At 47.1% G+C, this 22,596-nt stretch overlaps 1 protein-coding gene across 2 annotated transcripts in view; it reads left to right on the forward strand.

Moving 5' to 3' along the window:
* NRP2 (neuropilin 2) overlaps positions 1 to 22,596 on the forward strand; it is a 154,364-nt gene that overhangs the window by 40,482 nt on the left and 91,286 nt on the right. For both annotated transcript variants that reach the window (XM_063932656.1, XM_063932657.1), the window contains exons 2-3: positions 6,464 to 6,641; positions 16,973 to 17,154. In XM_063932656.1, coding sequence (XP_063788726.1) covers positions 6,464 to 6,641; positions 16,973 to 17,154 — 360 coding nt within the window. The remainder of the gene's footprint in view (positions 1 to 6,463; positions 6,642 to 16,972; positions 17,155 to 22,596) is intronic.

The following is a 22,596-nucleotide window of genomic DNA, read 5'->3' on the forward strand; positions in this document are numbered from 1 at the left end:
CCCACCCCCTCCTTACGGACCTGCAAATTGCTGCATTTACCCGTGTTGTGGGCAGGGCCTAATGGCGTGAGAGCTCGCCCCCCGAAGTGTCCGGCAGCGTCTCAGCTCCGGGCTTCTCCCGAAGAGGAGACAAGAAAAGTTGGTAAGTATGTATCAGTATCTAGCTGTCATTTCGAAAGCAATGCTGGATAAATGATGTGATGGTTTCTGCAACTTCACCACGTTATCTCTCTCCAAGGCTTGATACATCTCCCCTGTAGTCTTTGCATTCAATAATTCAATAAACATGACATGCTGGTACTTATAGTACCCTGAGATCGTCTGAGACCGTGTTACTAATGAGGCGCTTAGTTGACCTTCTCAGCAACAAAGTATCCCTGGATTATTACGTCCAACTCTTGACCACTATTAACTGCGACGTCAGTAAATAAATGGATGTAAGTCAGCAAAGTGTGGGCTTGTCTTGGGGCACCATCAGTCTATGTACGTACCCGGGCGGAATGCTGTGAGATCACCATTAATATGCAGACATATTAGTAACTCACTGTAACATCACAAACTTATTTTCTTCAGAGAGATTGGATTGTTAATGTTTGGCAGAAGCTGGAGGACTTCCCATAGGAACCAGGCCAGATGTTCCAAGAACCTTTTTGGTTTTTTCCCCCCCTCTGAAGTCCCTCATGTAATCTGAGTTCTAAAGTTTATAACGTTAAGATAGTATTGCTAATACTGGATGCATGACCTACCATTTGTATTGTGTGCATGCGGTGACAAGTGTGGTGTGGTGTGGTTATCTAGAAACACACAAAATCTCCCAGCACACTGTTGTCCACCAGTAGAAATGACTAATTAAAACTCCCTCCGTTACTTATTTATAACTAAAATGCAGAAGTTGGTTACATACATTTGGAAATATATATATATATGGGAAGCCATCTGCCACTTCTGGGAAGTTGGGTGATCCTAAACCAGGATTACCCACGTTGGGTCATACAGTACATTACTGTGGTTTTTCAATTGACGGTAAACTTATCAGAAAATACCCCAAAATCCAAAAATAGTGCTTACCGCTTGCAGGCGTCGGCCTAATGTTTTCCCATTCATTCCAATACTTCTGTGATCATAAATTTTTTGTTATACTTTCCCTCTGGGTAATGTAAAACAATCGGTAATTTCACCGATATTCACTAAGTAGCGCACTCGTATGTTTACCTGTCCCACCACGGCTGGTGTTTTTGTCTTTTGTTGGGGTGGGTTGAAAAATGGATGAAGTATAGGGTGTGTAGACTACAAGAGCTCCACTAGTTACGACTCAACTGGTAAATCGTACAAATCTATATGAGGTTTTTCCCCCCCACCAATTGACCTCCAGGTCTACGCACTACCAGGTCTATGTACTAAGCCGTGGCGAGAGATAAAGTACCAACCAATCAGCTCCTAGTTGTCATTTTTCAAAATGCATGTAACATGACAGTTAGGAGCCGATTGGCTGGTATTGTACCTCTCTCCACTTTATCACTCCCCAAGGCTTAGTACACAGACCCCAGCTCCCAGACGGGGTAACGCTTGCATCCGGCAGTGGAAGCGTTAACAGATGAATAAGCGATTTTCTTGGTAACAAATAACTGGCCTGTGCTGATTATTATGGAGGAAGTTCAGACCCGGCTGGGGAAGTGATGACTCCTGGCTCCTCCATGTGGGAACTGAAAGAGAACACTGCACTGTAATATCCTGTTGATTTCATATGTTTATGGTGTCCTGTGCTGCCTATATTATTCAGCACACGTGCAGCCGCTCCCTCCGCCCGGTGACCCCTAGGAAGGGTGCACACCGCAGTCTCACTCATGTACAACCTTAGTATCAATAAGGTGGGGATATTGTAGTATTATCATGATCCTGTATTTATATGGCGCCACAAGGGGTCCACAGCGCCTTCCAGAGCGCACTCACAGAAACAGTGCAGACATCATAGGATATGGAGGAGATGCATTAAACCTTAAATAAAGGTATAAACCAAGGAGCTTGTGTTAGTTATCTAGCACAATCTTTAAAATGACAGGTGGAAGCTGATTGGTGCTTTGGGGAACCTCTCCACGTTTTTCTCGCTCTATGGTTGATCGCTAGCTGCATTCGTTCGCTGTGCAGCGATGAGGCTAAAAAATGGCACTTCTGCGCATGCGTATGCGGTGCAATGCGCACCTGCGACGTACTATTACAATGAACGATGTAGTTTCACACCGGGGGTAGCAAAGCTTTTCAGTCGCACCGCTGGCTGCAGAGTAATTGACAGGAAGTGGGCGTTTCTGGGTGTCAACTGACCGTTTCCAGGGAGTGTTCGAAAAAACGCAGGCGTGACAGGAAAAACGCAGGCGTGGCTGGGCGAACGCAGGGCATGTTTGTAACATCAAAACAGGAACTGAACAGTCTGAAGTGATCGCAAGCGCTGTGTAGGTATTGAGCTACTCTAAAACTGCACAAAAAAAGTTTGCCGCCGCTCTGCGATCCTTTCGTTCGCACTTCTGCTAAGCTAAAATACACTCCCAGTGGGAGGCGGCATAGAGTTTGCACGGCTGCTAAAAACTGCTAGTGAGCGAATAACTCAGAATGACCACCTATGGCTTGATGCATCTCCCCTCATGTGCACTGTAACTGGATACTTTGTAAAATACAGTTGTATGTACAAACATGCGACATGTGATGAGGGGTCGGGGGAAGGAGTTTTCCAGTTTTACAATGTAGCAGTTTATTTTTCATACATTGAACGGCGCAATTTGTATTTCTGTGGGGTTTGGGGTCTCCAGGCACCTGTCGCCCCTCTACCTGAACACGCCAGTCAGTCAGAACACGGCAGCTGCCTTGTGTCCACAATCTTCACAACCTAATTAGCTCCCATAAGCTAACCTGGAAGTTCAGCTGGACTTCATTTGTTCACATTCAATTGTATTTCTTCAGGATCGTTGGATGAAGCAGAAGTTGTCAATCAGGGCTATATATATAACGAGCGGCAACACTCATTATCGCTTACTGAAACTGCATTTGACAGCAGATAAGAAGCCGTCGGCTTGCCCAGACTGCTCATTTTAAAGGGAATGTGTGAGCGAAAGTACCGTCTGCTTATTTGGTAGAGGGCGCTGGCTTATTGGGCTCAGTGACGCTGTGTAATACTGTGTACAGTTTGTGTTTTACCAGTAAAAGGTGCAGCTCTGCTTTCCCGTGTCTGGCCGACCCGCATGTATGATCTGGTGATATGACCGGGCCCTGCAGCCTAAAGGACAATTCTGTAATGTCCGCAGCCATATTCCTAAATCTACAGTATAAGGAAAATGGATTTAATGTGTGAAACGCGGGTGATTGGACTGGAAGGCGATGTCAGGGGCCTAGAGATGAAAAAAATTTCTATTGGGGCAAAAGCAATTTTCAGGCCGATTTATCAATAAAAGTTTCAAGTGAGCGATTCTCAGCAATACCGTCTGGGAGTGATAAGAAGAGGCTTTTACCACTCCGCCGCCGTATGTAGAGCATAACGATGACTTAAATGCAGCGTATGTAGATGGAGGGTACCACCGTAGACTAGCTGACCCTTGTCCTTGAGACAAAAGCCAAACGTAACCCTTACAGATACAGTAGGTACGGTCCTGACTTACACATATGCTACACATGATTTTTGCAGTGGATGTAGCAACTCAAAATACACAGAGTGGCGTTTGCGCAGCGAGAAATTGTGGGGCGCCAGGACTGGCAAAATAGGCAGCCTACCCCACTGAGGTCATGGGTTCAATGCCCACCATGGCCCTAACTGTGTGGAGTTTGTATATTCTCCCCGTGCTGGCGTGGGTTTCCTCCGGGTACTCCGGTTTCCTCCCACAATCCAAAAAATACTGATAAGGTAACTGGTTCCCCAAAAAAATAACCCTAGTGTGAATGTGTGTGTGTGTACATGTGGTAGGGAATATAGAGTGTAAGCTCCACTGGGGCAGGGACTGATGTGAATGGCCAAATATTCTCTGTAGAGCGCTGCGGAATATGTGCGCGTGCTTCGAGATATCAATGCTAACCACTGTGACACCATGCATAGTTGTTCTTCAGTCCACTGCACAATATATTAATTGTTTAATAATTAAAAAAGACAATGAAATGTCAGGATAAGAGTTTTTATTGTTGAGGATTGTCAGCTCCTCTGCAGTCGGTTATAAGTGGGAGAGCAGAACCTTGGAATTTCCCTGTAAGCCCTGGCGACGTCTGTGTCAGTGACCACTCCCTCTGCGTGTTTGCCGTTGATCTGTAATAAGTGTGGAATACAGCAGGAAATGAGAGTGCGGGCCAGGGAGCTCGCACTCTCCGTGTTCCCTGGTAAACACTCGGAAGGAAGTTTCTCCAAACCATATAACCTGTAATTTATGCACCTTCTGGAGACGGAAGAACGTTTATTATCTGTCTGGTTGTAAAATAGTTTCGCAGAGATGGTTCCAATCCTGTCATTGGTTTTACGGGAGCTTAGAGACTGAAATACTTGGGATTGTTGGCCATTAACATTTTCCCAGTAGCTGGAGTAATACCTCTCTTGTGTATTCCGTATTGGCTGAGGAAGACGCCGAACCCTTCCAGAAGGAAAATATTCCTCATCGCTCATTCCCATCCTTCCAGATCTTTTGTGTTTTTTTTTAAATAAAAACACTTGTATATCTGTTTGCATTTGTGGAGCCTTTCTCTTCTGTATATAGTAAAATAAATGAGAATGTATCGTTGTCTTGGCCAAAAGAGAAATACTCGTTATCTACTGTGTATATTTAATCGGCTTAGCAATTTCTTTGTGAGGGCAACTACTCAGCACCACACCCTCTGACGAAGTCCATTGCGAAATGCGTCAGAGGCGTGGCCTTGCTTATACCGATTCAGACTCCATTCCCGACGCACGTATGGCTGCTGTGGTCCAGACACGAGGCGGCTCCTGATAGTGACTGATCGCGCACATATTCCGCAGCGCTTTACAGGGAATATTTTATACACGTCAGGGGGATCCTCCGGAAAGGGATAAGTCTGTACCGGCCACATAGTAATGAGGCAGAAATGTAATTTCATTATAAGAAACTAAACAGACAGAAGTAGCGGCACTCCGATAAATCCCAGTTAGTCGGAGGGATTACATACTACATGTGAGGGATTTAATATCACTCTATGGCAGTCCGCCCTGTTTGCGTCTGTAAAGAGCGCACTAATGAGTAACCCCGGTGTGTAATACGTCTGCACATACGTCACACATTGCGCGATACCACATGACATACGTCACACATTGCGCGATACCACATGACATACGTCACACATTGCGCGATACCACATGACATACATCACACATTGCGCGATACCACATGACATACGTCACACATTGCGCGATACCACATGACATACGCCACACATTGCGCGATACCACATGACATATGTCACACATACACCGCGATGCCACATCACATACGACACACATACACTGTGATGCCACATCACATACGACACACATACACTGTGATGCCACATCACATACGACACACATACGCTGCAAAGCCACATGACATACGTCACACATACACTGCGATGCCACATCACATACGTCACACATACACTGTGATGCCACATCACATACGACACACATACACTGCGATGCCACATCACATACGTCACACATACACTGTGATGCCACATCACATACGTCACACATACACTGCGAAGCCACATGACATACGTCACACATACACTGCGATGCCACATCACATACGTCACACATACACTGTGATGCCACAGCACATACGTCACACATACACTGCGCGATACCACATAACATACGTCACACATTGCGCGATACCACATGACATACGTCACACATTGCGCGATACCACATGACATACATCACACATTGCGCGATACCACATGACATACGTCACACATTGCGCGATGCCACATCACATACGTCACACATACACTGTGATGCCACAGCACATACGTCACCCATACACTGCGCGATACCACATAACATACGTCACACATACACTGCGAAGCCACATGAGATATGTCACACATTGCGTGATACCACATCACATACGTCACACATACACTGCGATGCCACAGCACATACGTCACACATTGCGCGATACCACATGACATACGTCACACATACACTGCGATGCTACAGCACATACGTCACACATTGCGTGATGCCACATCACATACGTCACACATACACTGGGATGCCACATCACATACAGTATGTCACACATTGCGCGATGCCACAGCACATACGTCACACATTGTGCAATACCACATGACATACGTCACACATTGCGCGATACCACAGCACATATGTCACAAATTGCGCGATACCACATGACATATGTCACACATACACTGCGATGCTGAATAGTTTTCTGTGTGGATGTGTGAAACAATCCTGACTTTCTCTCCGTTTTATTTGCAGTGAGTTCCTGTGGCGGGCGACTGAATGCCAAAGACGCCGGCTATATCACCTCGCCGGGTTACCCCAACGACTACCCGTCCCATCAGAACTGCGAATGGGTCATCAGCGCACCGGAACCCAACCAGAAGATTGTGCTGAACTTCAACCCGCACTTTGAAATCGAAAAACACGATTGCAAGTAAGAGCCCGTATTCCGCACTATTCCTGCTGCACGCTGGATTTATTCAATTACAATGACATTTATTAAAGCTCCGCTTCCGCCTCACAGTTCACAGCTGTGTTTGAAAAAAATGACAGTTAGGAGCTGATTGGTTGGAACTGTATCTCTCACGATTTTATCTCTCTCCAAGCTTTTATAACTTTCCCCCCTATAGCTTCAAAGAAACAGGGGGACATTTACTAAGCAGTGATAAGAGCGGAGAAGTGAGCAGGTGGAGAAGTTGCCCATGGCAACCAATCAGCACTGAAGTAACATCTATAATTTGCATACTATAAAATGATACAGAGCCGCTGATTGGTTGATGGGGCGATTTCTCCACTGGCTCACTTCTCCGCTCTTATCACTGCTTAGTAAATGTCCCCCTAAGTCACAGCAGCGATACATCCAGTAAATGTCCAGTGCATGTTGTGTATATTATTGTTGCTGTCTGCCGTCAGCACTATAGTGTGTGAGCCGTGTTGATTCCTTGGATACCTGGCATATGGCGCATGATGTCATTACCCCATAGATCAGGCAGCAGCCTTGTGTAACCCGCTGGATTGAGCTTCCCTAAGTCCCAGCACTAAGCTATTGATTGGTATTGATCTTCTGCGCACGCTGGAGACTTTCAGGCCCAGCACGAGAACTTCGATCCTACCACGCGGAACACTATTTATTCGGCCTGAGCATCTTCCCAAACCTCAATACACAGATGAAGTCATCGCACAAGCCCATCTTTATAAATGCTCCAGGGGGCATCAAACTTGCAGATCTCATTTACTTAACCGTTTCGTCACATTGGAGAAGGCAGTATGGGAGCTCCAGCGCATAATCTCGCGCTTAACGCCTCCTTCTGCGTCAGAAAGTTCCATAACCAGTAACAAAGGAGAGGCCGCAATGAGCCGTGCGGAATACGTAAGCCCTTGGTAACATCTCTTTGGCAGGGAAGGGGTGGAATTCACTGTCTTCTGTAAATGAGTTCTCATGTTAGAATATCCGTAAACGTTAAATAATTGATGCTCTGACCCATATATGCCAGTTTGCATCTGTACATTTTGCTAAAACGCAGAAGGTCCACGATTACTAAGTAGCACGGCTGTTCTTCAGGAACGGAGGGGGCCGTGAAAGGCCGATGTATGGAGTATTTGTAGGAATATTGACATGACATATATACATTGTATGACTACAGATGTACTGTGTAAGGGGCATCTCCAGGAGCCAGACGCGGAGGGCTGGGGACGTAAAGGGTGACCTAGAACATTCACAGTGTACTCAATGGCGTCTTTACATTGACTGCAGGGAATATTCACTTTTTGGGTAATAAAAAAGATTACCGTTAGCCGCATTCTGTTTTGCTTTGGAATGTCATGTATCATTAACCATTGCTCCGTTGCTTTTTATATAAGCCATGTCATGTGGTACAAAAGGTGCATTTCCCCGTGCTCTGCGTTGCAGGATTGTGTGATCCTATCCGTGTGTGTGTGTGTGTGTGTGTGAGGGAGAGAGACAGGTGCTAAAGTAACAGCCCGATTATATGAAAAGTGCAAATGATCATTTTCCGCCAGGCTGCTGAAAAGGGTGTTAATCGACTTCCAGCGTTAATTAGTGAGAATTGCAGCTCTGCCAGTTGCTATGTATGAAAATTCACCTTGTACAATTAGGATCATACTGTAGGTGGGCGCACCTGATGGAAAAAGCCAAGTGTTTCTTTCTAACGCCGTATTGCGGCGCCGTGCTATATGTCATTTCCTAACTCTGATCATAAAGAAAAATGAAACATGGCGGCATATATAAACGATATCACTAATATTATTGTCCCTTTAATCCAGCTTCTTAAAGCAGAGGAAGACGCGCATAGTAAATTTACCCCTCTGTGTAGTATTGATATATTCTATGATAATGGGATTAATGAAATTATTAAGTGATGACAGGTCAGGGGAGAAAGTAAATAGGAATAAGATATATTTTTCGCCAGTTATGCAGAATGTTCTATATTTTTTATTAACATGACAAAAACGCACTTTATGTTGCTAAGGAAACGCCGATACTCACATGTTTCAGTGACACATACAACTGTGTATGTTTGTATGTTTTATGTTGCATGTGAAAATAAAATAATAGCATGATATGACCAGCAGGCGGTGCTTTTAATTGGTATTGATTAGTGTCCATGGGTTTTAAAGTGCATTTGCTGCCTACAGACAGCAGTTCACTAGGAGGCGGTGACATCACTCTGCCTTAGTGATGTCATCACTGGTTGCTGATGCGTCACTGATTTTCTCCATTCCCAGTAGCTGCGTTCTCGTATATATTGGTTCAATACAGGAAAAAGCTGCAAACTGTGTGTAGTCAGATTCTAATTTAATCGTCTATTCAGTGTGTTTTTCTATAGACAATAACCACTCATCATTCCGGTCTAATTTGTCTTTTGAAATATACGCTATATAAATGATTTGCACGTGAATGACATCGAACAGTTATATAAAATAGCTTAAAAAATTATACAAATTCTATAGGTCTAATGATAAGTAGTCGTCTAGGTCAAGTACTGATGTCAGTGCGGATTAACTACTTTGGGGCCGCCATGCAGTTCCACGTGGTCAGCCGCAATTGCAGTCACACCTTGTGTGCACGGTTAGATGTGAATATTCACCCATTTGGCAAGTTATTTGCACCTATATGACCGCGCCGCGGCAGTTCATCCGCTTGTAGAAATAGCCTCCAAACATTTCGGCGGGCGTTTCTGCCAATCCTAGACCTGTCCGAAATCCAATGGATCTCTACGTACAAACAACTTGACTTAGCCTCACCATACTGCCTACATGCCCACGACACGCCCTCAGCTTGTCCTACAAGCAGATGCCCCATTACCACCCAGTTGTGCCCCCTCAGTGGCGATGCATACACTCAGGCTGGGCTATGCGAGCGATTGGCTGCAGAGTTTGTGCACTGGAACTTGGCGTGTAACTTTGCATCAGACCCTTTGTAGGATAACAGACATGACACACGTTTACCTCGTGGACATGGAGAGAGGAATCTAGGCTGGCGGGATATGAGCAGTGGAAAATGCTGGGGGCTCAGCTTTGTACACAGGCCAGAGCAGCCACATGGTTTCGATTGTTCGTGTTTATACGGCTATTTGTGATGGAAGCCGACGAATCCTGTCATCTATGGCTGTCTGTGCGCCTAGGCTGACGGCGTCTGCATGCCTGTGCGGCCCCTGACAGCCCTGGTAACAGGACCGGCCTGTATTTCCCTGTGCGCACCAGATGAAAGTCAGAGCTACAATTAGGCAGAATCCGCTGGGGTTTGGGCTGGATGACGGGCACTTGCGCTGGCGGTGCAGCGTAAGCACAACATTTAGGATTGGACTGACCCTTACTGTATATTTATGGGATGTCAGTGCATGTCCCCACGGGTTTAGTAGCTCGCATCCTCTAAATTACAGTTTGCTTTTAGGGAAATCTGTAGGGATGTGTGTTATTATACCTAACCATCTCTAGCTGATCCCCCTCATAGCAGAGTCTCTATAAACTGCATTATCTGAACTTCCATCAGGCCTCTGTTATAAATGCATTTAACCCATTCCCTGCTGAAAGGCCTGCCGCTTCTATCATCTCAGATACAGTATGGCGGCGGCTGAATGTCAGGGGCTCTGGTATTTTATCTCAGCGGTGACTGCGAGTTAATAGGCGCTGTATGAGTGCCAGAAGGTAGGGATTCTGACATTTGCGCCATTGTCCAGCCGGTGAGCTCGTTTCAAAGGCTCAGGTCTCCAGAGCTTACACCCACCCCCACACCTCTCTGAGCATTTGGAGATATGTGGACTTTTAATAAAGTATTGTAGGAAGTAATTGATTCCTAACAGTCGGAGAATTCTTCTGCCTTGAGGGTCATTGAGGCTGAACAGAAAGCGGTGAGAGCTGAGAATTGCCTGCGAGCAAGCACAATGGCATCACAGGCTAAACAAGTACAGACAGGAGCTTGGGGGGGGGGGGGGGGGGGACTATAGGGAGAGCAAGCAAGGTGGCAACGCAGGCGGTAGCCTCACACAGCCGCCACTTGCGGGTGAGAATGGGCAAAGTGAAGACAAGGGGGCTGCTTGGATGCCCAGCTTGGAGAAGGCCTTTGGGCTGGGAGATGACCGTAGCCCCAGCGTAAAGTCTTGCTGCAGTTGCATTTGATTGTCAGCTCACTGAGCCAGTTGCCTCATTGCTATACTAAATCCATTCTACCCAATGGGGGGTAATTCCAAGTTGATCGCAGCAGGAATTTTGTTTGCAGTTGGGCAAAACCATGTGCACTGCAGGGGAGGCAGATGTAACATGTGCAGAAAGAGTTAGATTTGGGTGGTTTATTTTGTTTCTGTGCAGGGTAAATACTGGCTGCTTTATTTTTACACTGCAAATTAGATTGCAGATTGAACACACCCCACCCAAATCTAACTCTCTCTGCACATGTTAAATCTGCCCCTCTGCACTGCACATTGGGGGTAATTCCAAGTTGATCGCAGCAGGAAATTTTTTAGCAGTTGGGCAAAACCATGTGCAGTGCAGGGGAGGCAGATATAACATGCGCAGAGAGAGATAGATTTGGGTGTGGTGAGTTAAATCTGCAATCTAAATTGCAGTGTAAAAGTAAAGCAGCCAGTATTTACCCTGCACAGAAACAAAATAACCCACCCAAATCTAACTCTCTCTGCAAATGTTATATCAGCCCCCCCTGCAGTGCACATGGTTTTGCCCAATTGCTAACAAAATTGCTGCTGCGATCAACTTGGAATTACCCCCATAGGCACTAAGACAACAAACTCTAATTACACATATAGTGTAAGAATGTAATGCAGTATACAGTATATCAGTATCTATAGTCTGACTGTTACTGCACTTTGGTTATTTCTCCCCATTTACCAATCACCGCACACAAGAGGAGAGTGCAGCATCAGGCGCCTGCAGCAGACACACACAGGCCGCACGCTACTGTGCATACAGCCGCCACCGGGCGCTCCCTGCGAGCAGCGATGGGGGTGTCGCAGCTTCGCCTAATCATCTTAGCCTGATTTAAGGCCATATCCTTTGATGCTGGGGGATGTTCCAAAGCTGGTGGCTCTGAATTACAAACTGTAATTAAGCATACAGTATTTATAGAGATGATTTTAGGGACAAAAATAAGCTTTAATTAAAGTGTATAATGCCTGAATGACAGTTCACAGAGAACCCAAAATTAAATCCAGGCTTCAGCTCGGAGCAGTTAAGAAGTATCCCTTTGTTGGCCCATGCATTGCAATCATCTCCGTCATTCAGCGTGACACAGATACCGGGGGTCCTGACTGCACAAATATACCCTTAGAAGACGTTCTGCGAGGATCCAGCCCTGGTGGCGGTGTGATGGCGGGCAGTGATGGCGTTAAATAATGCACGTACATGATAGCTGTGTATCCATCTGATGCCATCATTCCTACATTCTCACTTGTCGTGTGCAATATGTTTCTTTGAGGAGTTTCTCTCTCTTTATCTTCTTCCTCCCTGGAATCTGGCACCGGCTGATAAGGAATAATATCACAGAGCGTCGGATTTAAAGCTGAAACAGGAAAGAATTCTGCCTGTCTCTGCGCGTTCCGCTTTTCTGCAAATGTGTGAAATAAATGTATCTATGCACTATTAAGTCAAACCTGTGTATGTAGATCTATGAGGCCTATTTGAGTGTGTGCGTGTGCGGTTGTCATTCGCTGAGACGCGTTCGTGGAGATACATGAAATTTGCCTTCACAGATCCGAGCGCTTCCCCAGTTAGTGGGAAATAGCGTCGTTGTTACCCCCCCGTGCCACCTACCGTAAAAGCCGCCCTGCCAAAAAAGTTGAAAGCTGACAAAAAAGAAATCCAAATAAACAAAAATGAAAAATAAGTAGAAAAGGCAGAAAAAAAGACAAAACTAAGAAAAAGCAGAGAGAGAGAGGAAAAAAATAACGCGTAAGGCTGGATACATCCCGCCCTCGCACTGCGCTAACGTCTGAGGCGAGAGCACAGAATGGTATCTTATAGTCACAGAAGCCTTACAGCTGATAAGGGGCTGATAACCAAAAGGAAATGTTTATCTTTCTTGTACAATTATAATCATCTAATTACTTAGCAATGTTTTTAAGCAATTGTCACTATTACACAGGGGGGCATAAATGGGTATATAGGGGGTAATTCAGAGTTGATTGCTAGGCTGCATTTTCTCACAGCCTGCGATCAGGTCTGAACTGCTCATGCGTATACACCGCAGTGCGCAGGTGCGTCGGACGACTGCACAGGGCATCGGGACATAATGGCATAGGGTCGGTGCGAAAAAAGTGATCGCACGGGTGATCACAAGGGAATTGACATGAAGAGGGCGTTTGTGGGTGGCAACTGACCGTTTTCAGGGAGTGGTTGGAAAAACGCGGGCGTGTCCAAGCGTTTGCAGGGCGGGTGTCTGACGTCAGTTCCGGTCCCGGACAGGTTGATGTGATCGCAGTGGCTGAGTAAGTTCTGGGCTGCGCAGAGACTGCACAAGATCTGTTCGTACAGCTCTGCTATACATGCAATCGCACACTTGCATAGCAAAAATACACTTCCCTATGGGCGGTGACTTTGCGAACGCAGAACTGCAAGAAAACCCTAGCGAGCGAACAGGTCTGAATTACCCCCATAGTTATATACAGCAAGATCACAGAAACATAGAATGTGACATAAGAGCCACTTGGTCCATCTAGTCTGCTCAGGTACACACGCATATTTATACAAGAGGGTTCATATTGGCAGCCAATTACCAAACCAGTATATTTTTGGAATGTGGGAGGAAACCGGAGTACCCAGAGGAAACCCACACAAGTACGGGGAGAATATACAAACTCCACACAGTTTGGCCCGTGGTGGGAATCAAACCCATGACCTCAGTGCTGTGGGGCAGTAATGCTAACCACTACACCATCCGTACTGCAATGTGAGTGTGCTGATAAGACATTAATTAGGCATTTGCGCTGCGGTGTCTTTGTGGAGAGCAGGCGTGGGGCTGTTTTGTTTTGCACCTGGAGCTGTATTGTAATTGTAACGTGCGCAGGAAAAAACTTCCATACTAAACTCCGCCCCAGCGTTCGCTGTCTGGGGTAACAGCCTGTTCCAGTGCAACTCCGGCCGTTCCCATAGAGCGGCTCCTTCACTCGGCCACTTGCTTGTGTCTTGGAGACGTTGCTGTAGCAATAACAGTAACCGCAATGTTAGGATGACTTGTCAGACCTGTTTATGCCGGCGTGTTTATATTTACATCAGGCCGCACAAGTTTACCAGGCCCTTTGCTGAAACCGCAGCGGGTGATTAATTTCTTTCTTGTATTAAACTCTATTTATTTATTTTTTTTAACAAAAAAAGATTGAATTCATGACGCAGCTACAGTAGGCCCGGAGCTGACGATCTGTACTGATAAATAAGCAGCCGGCGGCGCTGGTGGAATTTTTTCTGTATTTATTTTTTCCTACCTTGAACAAAAACAAACCGAATCCATTTTGCAGGCAGCCCTGTGCATCCAGCGCTCGTATTACAGGGTCGCATTCTGCAAACGCTGCGCCAGGCATGCAATAGAATCGTACAGCCGAAGACTGTGACTGCACAGCGCATAATAGCCGTGACATATATTTATACATTTATGCGCATGTTCACTTGCAGACTGTAAAATAACATTTTAAAAGTGCCATGGATGGAAACACTGTGGAGCTTAACATCTTCTTTTCATGCCGGAGGCGCACGTACGGGCGGGGAGGGGAGTATTCCCACACTGTGCGAGCTGTCTCGCAGATCACTCATCTTCCTGGAGATGGCTTGGAAGATAGCTGCTGAGTGAGAGGAACCCACAGACACAGGGTTCTGTCATCTGCAATACGGCTGCAGTCACATCTCCATTCCTTACCCCCGGCCCACCCTCACTGTGCAGTTGTCTTACAAGACAGTGTCATGGCAAACAAACAGCAGGAGAGGCCTGGCGGTGATTGAGGAAGACGCTTTACAAGGTGTAAGGGTGTCATACTCATCACTGATGATGTAGGGAGTGATGTGGACAGAGATTTAACCCCCCGTGCCCGCGTCAGGTTAGCGATAGATTGTGTGGTTAACTCCTGTAATTCAGACCTGTACCTCCGCCGCATAACGCTCATGTATTATTCAGCAGTGAGGAATGCCTATAGATCATTTTCCCTGCGAGCACAAAGTAAATATTTAGCAGAGCATTCAATATCTAATTAAATCTAGATTACTGTACATAGAGGTCTACGTATATATTATTCATTAAACATTTTTTTGTCTGGATTTATTCCGCGTATTTGCCAATGTCAACTGGCAGGTGCAACCGTAGGGACCACGGAAAGGTTTGCAATGCAGGTAGGCCTCTAGGGCGTGCGTGTCTGCATCCTAGGTGTCTGTGTCTGCATACTAGGTGTCTGTGTCTGCATCCTAGGTGTCTGTGTCATAGTGCTGTACGTACGGGCAGCTCATTAAGGGGCAGATTTGGCTACATTTGCATTTTAGCCCTGATGATTCTAACTTCTTATCACCCAATATTGCAGCAGTAAGACATTAATTAGCGAAGCAGAGTATCAAGAAACACCCTGCGTTCAGCCACGGCATTCCCACAGCGCAAGGGCGGTTATCCCCATCCAGGAAAATGCACGGCAACGTAGCCCATAGGCTATAGTGAATGTCGCCATCTACAGATGTCGTTATTTGGGCCAAGCCTCTGAACTCATAACTTGTTGGAACATTATTTTTATTGTAAATATAGGCGCCTGCAACCGATTGGTTTATATAACAATAAACAGATCTCCGTAGCTTCACAGAGCAAAACATCTCCCAAGCCTCTCTGCCAGGGGCCCTCGGCCAGCTAAGACACCCCCGTGGCACTGCCGTGGCCTGTATCTACAGCACAGGCGTGTACGGCTGGGGCTTATTTATTTATTCACATGTTTTGCACTATTTGGCACTACACTGCACTTTTTAATGTTTTTTGTATGTCACGTCACGGTTTTTGTTGGGGTTTAGGTGAGACCTTTATGGGCCACCCTCTCCCCTAGTTGCCGAGGCCCCCTCCTTTTGGGGAGGGCCAGAGGCTGTTTCGATCCCCCGGGGGAAGCTTCAGACAACCTTGGGGATACCCGAGGGTCCCTCTGCGCTTCGGCAAGGGGGGACCCACAGTCCCTTTTTCCCCTCAGTAGGCCTTTTGGCTCTGAGGGGTTGGGGAGTAATGGGGCCATTCTCCTTTTGGAGAGGGTCCAAGAACCTACGCCCCCAGCACGTTTGGCACAGGCACTGGGTGATGAAGCCACGTACCTCGGGCTTCACGTTAAAAAAAACAAAAACAAAAAACAGGCATTGTATGATGTGTCTCTGTACTGTCTTTGTGTTGTTATATGTCAGTCCTGAAGTGACCTCCTATAGGTTGTGCAGGGAATAATGGTCTCAGTTAGGAGGCTCGGCGAGCGTTCTGCAGAAATCCTCAGTGAATAGAAGGGAAGGCGTCCAAGCGTTATCAAAGACAGAAATGTAGCACTTTGTACAGATCTTTCCTGCACTGGCTCCAGCATGACACGCAATGTAAAACATGTGTCTCTGGAATGGCTTTCCCGGTTCTGCGCCAGTGGTGGGAAAGTTCGGATACTGATGCGGTGACTGTACGGGAGGCCTGGCGTTGGGAGCATTTGTGCAGCAGCTTTTGGATTATGTTACAGGGCAGCTGGTTGGATGGGCCCTCTTACCTCTGTGTGGGGTCTATGTACTGAGACATAAAGTGGACGGGGATAAAGTACCAGCCAATCAGCTTCAAACTGCCTTGTTACAATATAACAGCTAGGAGCTGATTGATTGGTACTTTATCTCTCTCCAGGGGGTATATTTACGAAAGGTCGATTTCTATTGGATTTTTGTTAGATTTTAATCGATGTTGGGCTTCTAGGGGGTTTACAGGGTCTTTCCAATGCTGCCTGTTCCCTTGTGTAGTGCCCTCCTTTATACCCCCCAGTTACCAGTACCGGCTCACGTCATATGTGACCAGAGTGGGTAAGTACGAGTGCTAGGCCTAGGTAATGACTTTCTTAAAGCTTTGTTCCAATGCTACAGTATGTATTATGCAGTTGAATTATTTATTTTCTAAGTGTCTCTAACACTCGCAGGACAGGAATGGTGTCAGTGACGCGTGAAAGGTTTGGCCGCCTGCTAGGTTCTGCTCCACCTGCAGAGGGGGCCGTAACATCCTCAACCGCTGTGTAGTAATATACACTTACAATTTATTTGTTTGTCACGCAGATATGACTTCATCGAAATCCGAGACGGAGACAGCGAGTCGGCGGAGTTGCTAGGAAAACACTGCGGAAGCATTGCACCTTCCACCATTACTTCATCAGGCTCGCACATCTACATCCGCTTCATCTCGGACTACGCACGCCAAGGAGCCGGCTTCTCTCTGCGTTACGAGATCTTCAAGACAGGTCAGTTTTGTAAAAGTCGAACCCTGTATGTGTTGAAGAACCGTGAAGTTTGCTTTGTACATACTGGGGTCCTGGAATTGGGACCGCAGGAAACGCCGCGTTAATTTCTCACACGTGCCATTGTGCTTCCCCAGCTAACGCGTCGCTTTGTAACAAGTGCAGCATCCGTCGTGTAACCTGCGTCATGTCACTCTCCCAGAGAGGCGGCTCGGGATTAAATGGATGCATATGTTAAATCAATACCTGTTTATGACTACTTATGCCTTGTCTCAGTCAGCCTTAAATAAGTCTGCAGCTGATCGGCTGAGTATTCTCTTACATCACTGCGGATCGTTAGGCCGCTGCGCGTTATTGCTTTTCCAATCAGGTGATGAGGCTGGTGATGCATTGAAGTCAAGGGCAAAGTGTTGAAGGTCAATTGAGCTTTATAACCTGTGGCCTCAATTCTCTCAGCGCCCGCAAAGGCCTGCAAATCATTTCAGGGGAGGCATGCAGCATGCAGATTCCTCTTCTTCACAGATATTGCAGCTCTGCCAAGCTGCTTTACTGACAGGGCTGGGCTCATGAGATGGTAGTCTGACCAGGGTTCTATATGTGTGGAGTTTGCATGTTCTCCCAGTGTTTGCATGGGTTTACTCAAAACATATACTGGCAGCTTCTTGTGGAATTTAGATTGCAAGTGCCAATGTGACAGGGACTGACGTGTATGGTAAATATTCTCTATACTACACTGCATGATGTGGTGGTGCTACACCCAGGACTGCTGTGCTGCGACCCTGCACTACTCATCATACACCAAGCACCCCTGTGCTGCAGCACTACACACCCTCCACTTACACCCAGCACTACTGTGCAGCAGCTCCGCACCCCCCTCCACTTACACTCAGCACTACTGTGCTGCATCACTACACCCTCCACTTACACTCTGCACTGCTGTGCTGCATCACTACACCCCTCCACTTACACCCTGCACTGCTGTGCTGCAGCACTACACCCCTCCACTTACACCCAGCACTACTGTGCAGCAGCTCCGCACCCCCCTCCACTTACACTCAGCACTACTGTGCTGCATCACTACACCCTCCACTTACACTCTGCACTGCTGTGCTGCATCACTACACCCCTCCACTTACACCCTGCACTGCTGTGCTGCAGCACTACACACCCTCCACTTACACCCTGCACTGCTGTGCTGCGACCCTGCACTACTCATCATACACCAAGCACCCCTGTGCTGCAGCACTACACACCCTCCACTTACACCCAGCACTACTGTGCAGCAGCTCCGCACCCCCCTCCACTTACACTCAGCACTACTGTGCTGCATCACTACACCCTCCACTTACACTCTGCACTGCTGTGCTTCATCACTACACCCCTCCACTTACACCCTGCACTGCTGTGCTGCAGCACTACACACCCTCCACTTACACCCTGCACTGCTGTGCTGAAGCACTACACTCCCTCCACTTCCACCCAGCACTACTGAGCAGCAGCTCCGCAACCCCCCTCCACTTACACTCAGCACTACTGTGCTGCAGCTCTGCACTCCACCTTCCCCACTTACACTCAGCACTGCTGTGCTGCAGCTCCGCCCCCCCCTTCCCCACTTACACTTACTCTCAGCACTGCTCTGCTGCAGATCTGCACCCCCCCTCCCCACTTACACTCAGCACTGCTCTGCTGCAGATCTGCACCCCCCCCCCTCTCCCCACTTACACTCAGCACTGCTGTGCTGCAGCTCCGCCTCCCCCTTCCCCACTTACTCTTACACTCAGCACTGCTCTGCTGCAGATCTGCAGCCCCCCCTTCCCACTTACACTCAGCACTGCTGTGCTGCAGCTCCGCACCCCCCCTTTCCCCACTTACACTCAGCACTGCTCTGCTGCAGATCTGCAGCCCCCCCTTCCCACTTACACTCAGCACTGCTGTGCTGCAGCTCCGCACCCCCCCTTTCCCCACTTACACTCAGCACCACTGTACTGCAGCTCCGCCCCCCACTTCCCCACTTACACTCAGCACTGCTCTGCTGCAGATCTGCACCCCCCCTCCCCACTTACACCCAGCACTGCTGTGCTGCAGCTCCGCACCACCCTTTCCCCACTGACACCCAGCAGATCTTTATAGGATTTCAGCCCTACATTGTCTGTGACAGAGCAGAGGAAGGACTGTGTTAGAGTCACTCACTCCTGCACCTATGTTGTCAGATTATCTTCTCGATAAATGTCCCCAATCTTGTCACAAATGGGATATAAATGGCCAGGAACGTGGAGAATTATACTGTCAGACATATAAAAATAGCAGTGCATGCAGCACAATTTGCTAGGTCAGAACCAGACTGAGAAATGGCCACATTTGGGAAAACATCTCTGCGTACCGCCCCCCCCCCATTGGTTCTGCACAGATTTGCAGAGGTAACCAGGGTTAAGTGGAGACTGTGCCTCTGTCAACAGGCCTCTCTGTGCAATTTAAAATCACCCGTGACATTGTTCTCTCTGCAAGCCAAGTGGTCACTGGGCCTGGGGGGCACTGCAGCGGCAACGGGAGGGGGTCACAGAGGAAGTGACAAAGGCCGTCTCTGCTGTGCTTTAAAAGAGTCTATTCAGCGTTTCTCAGAACCAAAACCATCCCCGCTGAAGATGAATTAACTAATTGGTTTTTGAAAGACGACTGTGTACACTTATGTTGCATGGCATGAAATAGTCACTAGCACAAAGCAAAGACTCCTCAGCGAGGGTACAAGTGTGTTTCTTGTTGTACTTCTGGCTCATTCTCCAGCTGGTGCTTTGGGAACTCTTCTATCCCTCTCTGCTGGAAGTAGGATCCCAGCCCAGCCCAGGAATTTCTCCTGTCCACTTTTCCTTGCACAGTCAAAGCCTCCTCTCCGTGATGAATGTTTAATGCGGCCAGTGCTGCTTGGAGATGGCGGCTGAAAGTATCAGACGGTCTCATTTGTATTGCACAAGAATTGTAGAAAATATACTGTCTGATCAAGATAGGTAGCAGCGAGGCGGGCTGCATGGCGCTGCACGGCGTTTGTGATACGCAGCCGTACCCAGTTACAAATCGTTGCGGTTGTGTTGTGTATCAGTGGTCTTTCTTTTGTCTTGGACCCTGCGTACTGTAGAAGCCGGTGTGTGTGTGTACAGAATTCCAGAGCAGGCCCGGCACAGCCGCACTAACCCAACTTGCGGCAGCATTGTGTAGCAGGGGGAAATATTTATGCACATAATATAGAAGACGAGCCAGATCTTGGGATATCTGAATAGTAAGCAGAAGGTTGAAGGTCACTGGATAAATATATTCAAGAGAGATTCCTGGCAGCATTTTGATTGCGCGGTAAATGAGTTTTGTTGGTCCAGGTGTCAGAAAATAAAAAAACAGCAGCTCCAGACAATTCCTCCGAATAAGGGGGGACTGCGCTATTAGTTGGTGATATCTCTCGCTCACTTCATGAGGCAATTGGTGGATAAAGTTGCAGCATGCAAAAGCCCATCTGACTTTTTGGTCGCAAGCATAGATCTTGAAAAAGCATTTCAGGGAGATTGAGAAAGCAACAGCTACGAGCGTGGCGTTAAAACGGACGTGTAGTGCTACGTCTGAGCATGGTTACATTGTTGCTCAGTAAGGTCTACTTGTTGGTGAGACTACAGTGATACTTCTCATGACTTGTTCTTACAGTATATAGGGGGTTATTACGAGTTGATCACTCGCTAGCTAGTTTTAGCAGCCGCGCAAACGCTATGCCGCCGCCCACTGGGGAGTGTATTTTAGCTTAGCAGAAGTGCGAATGCTTGTGCAGCCGAGTTCTGCAAAAACAGTTTGTGCAGTTTCTGAGTAGCTCTGAACCTACTCAGCGCTTGCGATCACTTCAGCCTATACGTGTCCAGATTTGATGTCATACACCCGCCCAGCAAACGCCCAGCCACGCCTGCGTTTTTTCAGACACGCCTGCCTTTTTGCAAACACTCCCTGAAAATGGTCAGTTGACACCCAGAAATGCCCCCTTCCTGTCAATCTTCTTGCGGCCGTCAGTGCGACTGAAAACTTCGCTAGAACCTGTGCAAAACCACAATGGCTTTTGTACCCCTACGACGCGCGTGCGCAATGCGGTGCATACGAATGCTCAGAAATGCTGATTTTTGCCTTATCGCTATGCTGCGAACAACGGCAGCTAGCGAGCAACTCTGAATGACCCCATTGTGTTCTACTCATGTGGTTCCATGTAAGTGGCCACGGGAAACCTTATTTGAAAATGCATGTAGCCATAGGGATCATTGGGGTCTACATACTGAGCCTTGGAGAAAGATAAAGTAGACGGAGATAAAGTACCAGCCAATCAGCTCCTAACTGTCATTTTTCAAACTCAGCTTGTAATACTGATGCGTTTGGCATCCCTGTGGGTTAGGGTAAGGGAAGGGAGAGAGGTAAAATACTTACCCCCATCCGGCGTCGGGATTCTCACTGTCTGAATACCGCAGCCAGTCATGTGACCACCAGCATCCCAACCGACAGCATTCCATACCGAACCCCCTGTAATATACAGTTAGGAGCTGATTGGCTGATACTTTATCTTTGTCTACTTTATCTCTCTCCAGAGCTTAGTACATAGACCCCATTGTGCCTATAACCATTGCAGGGAAATGGCACTGATGATCCCATTTGAATGGCTAGATCTCTAATTTATTTTCCCCAAGTATAGAACAGCTACACAATGGGGGTAATGAGCAATCAGGGAGATTTATAGAGTCTTCAGGGAGTCAGGGAGATCGCTACTATTTCAGGGAGTCTCCCTGACATTCTGGGAGAGTTGGCAAGTGTGATCCAGATAGGTCCAGAAAAATGTCAGCTCCCACCAGAGTGTGTAGAAATAATGAAATATCAAGCGTACATCAAAAAGACAACCCTCAGAAACCCAACAGTCCTCGCTACAGTCCGTCTCCCTCTCTTCATATCTGTCACCTATTTATATTTATCACATGTTGCATGTGATCTTGAGAGATTCAATCTATTAAATAAGGACGGACTCCTTTTGTGAGAATATCGACTGCTTTGTATTTTATATATTTTAAATATTATCTGCTACCACTGTATTAGTAGTAGCCAATCATATTCAAGCCTTCATCATTTCTCGCAAAGGATTACTTTGTGTGGTTACAAAATGATTGCAATGTGCGCATTGCAATTATGTATATGCGTAAAGTTGTAATCACGTCCCTAACGGTTTTGTACATATGTTGTTTGTTCTGCCCCCAATGTACGGCGCTACGGGACACTTGTGGCGCCACATAAGTAAAAGAGAATAATAACAATAAAATAAGAAGTGTCTCCCACAGAGGAAGGCACATACCAGTCATTAATATACCTCCCAACTTTTGCTTTTATCCCCCCTACGTACTCCTCTGTAATATCGTGCACACCTGTCCTTGGTACGCGTGACGC

Source organism: Pseudophryne corroboree, chromosome 7 (assembly GCF_028390025.1).
Source record: "Pseudophryne corroboree isolate aPseCor3 chromosome 7, aPseCor3.hap2, whole genome shotgun sequence".
In the NCBI taxonomy this organism is placed as follows: domain Eukaryota; kingdom Metazoa; phylum Chordata; class Amphibia; order Anura; family Myobatrachidae; genus Pseudophryne; species Pseudophryne corroboree.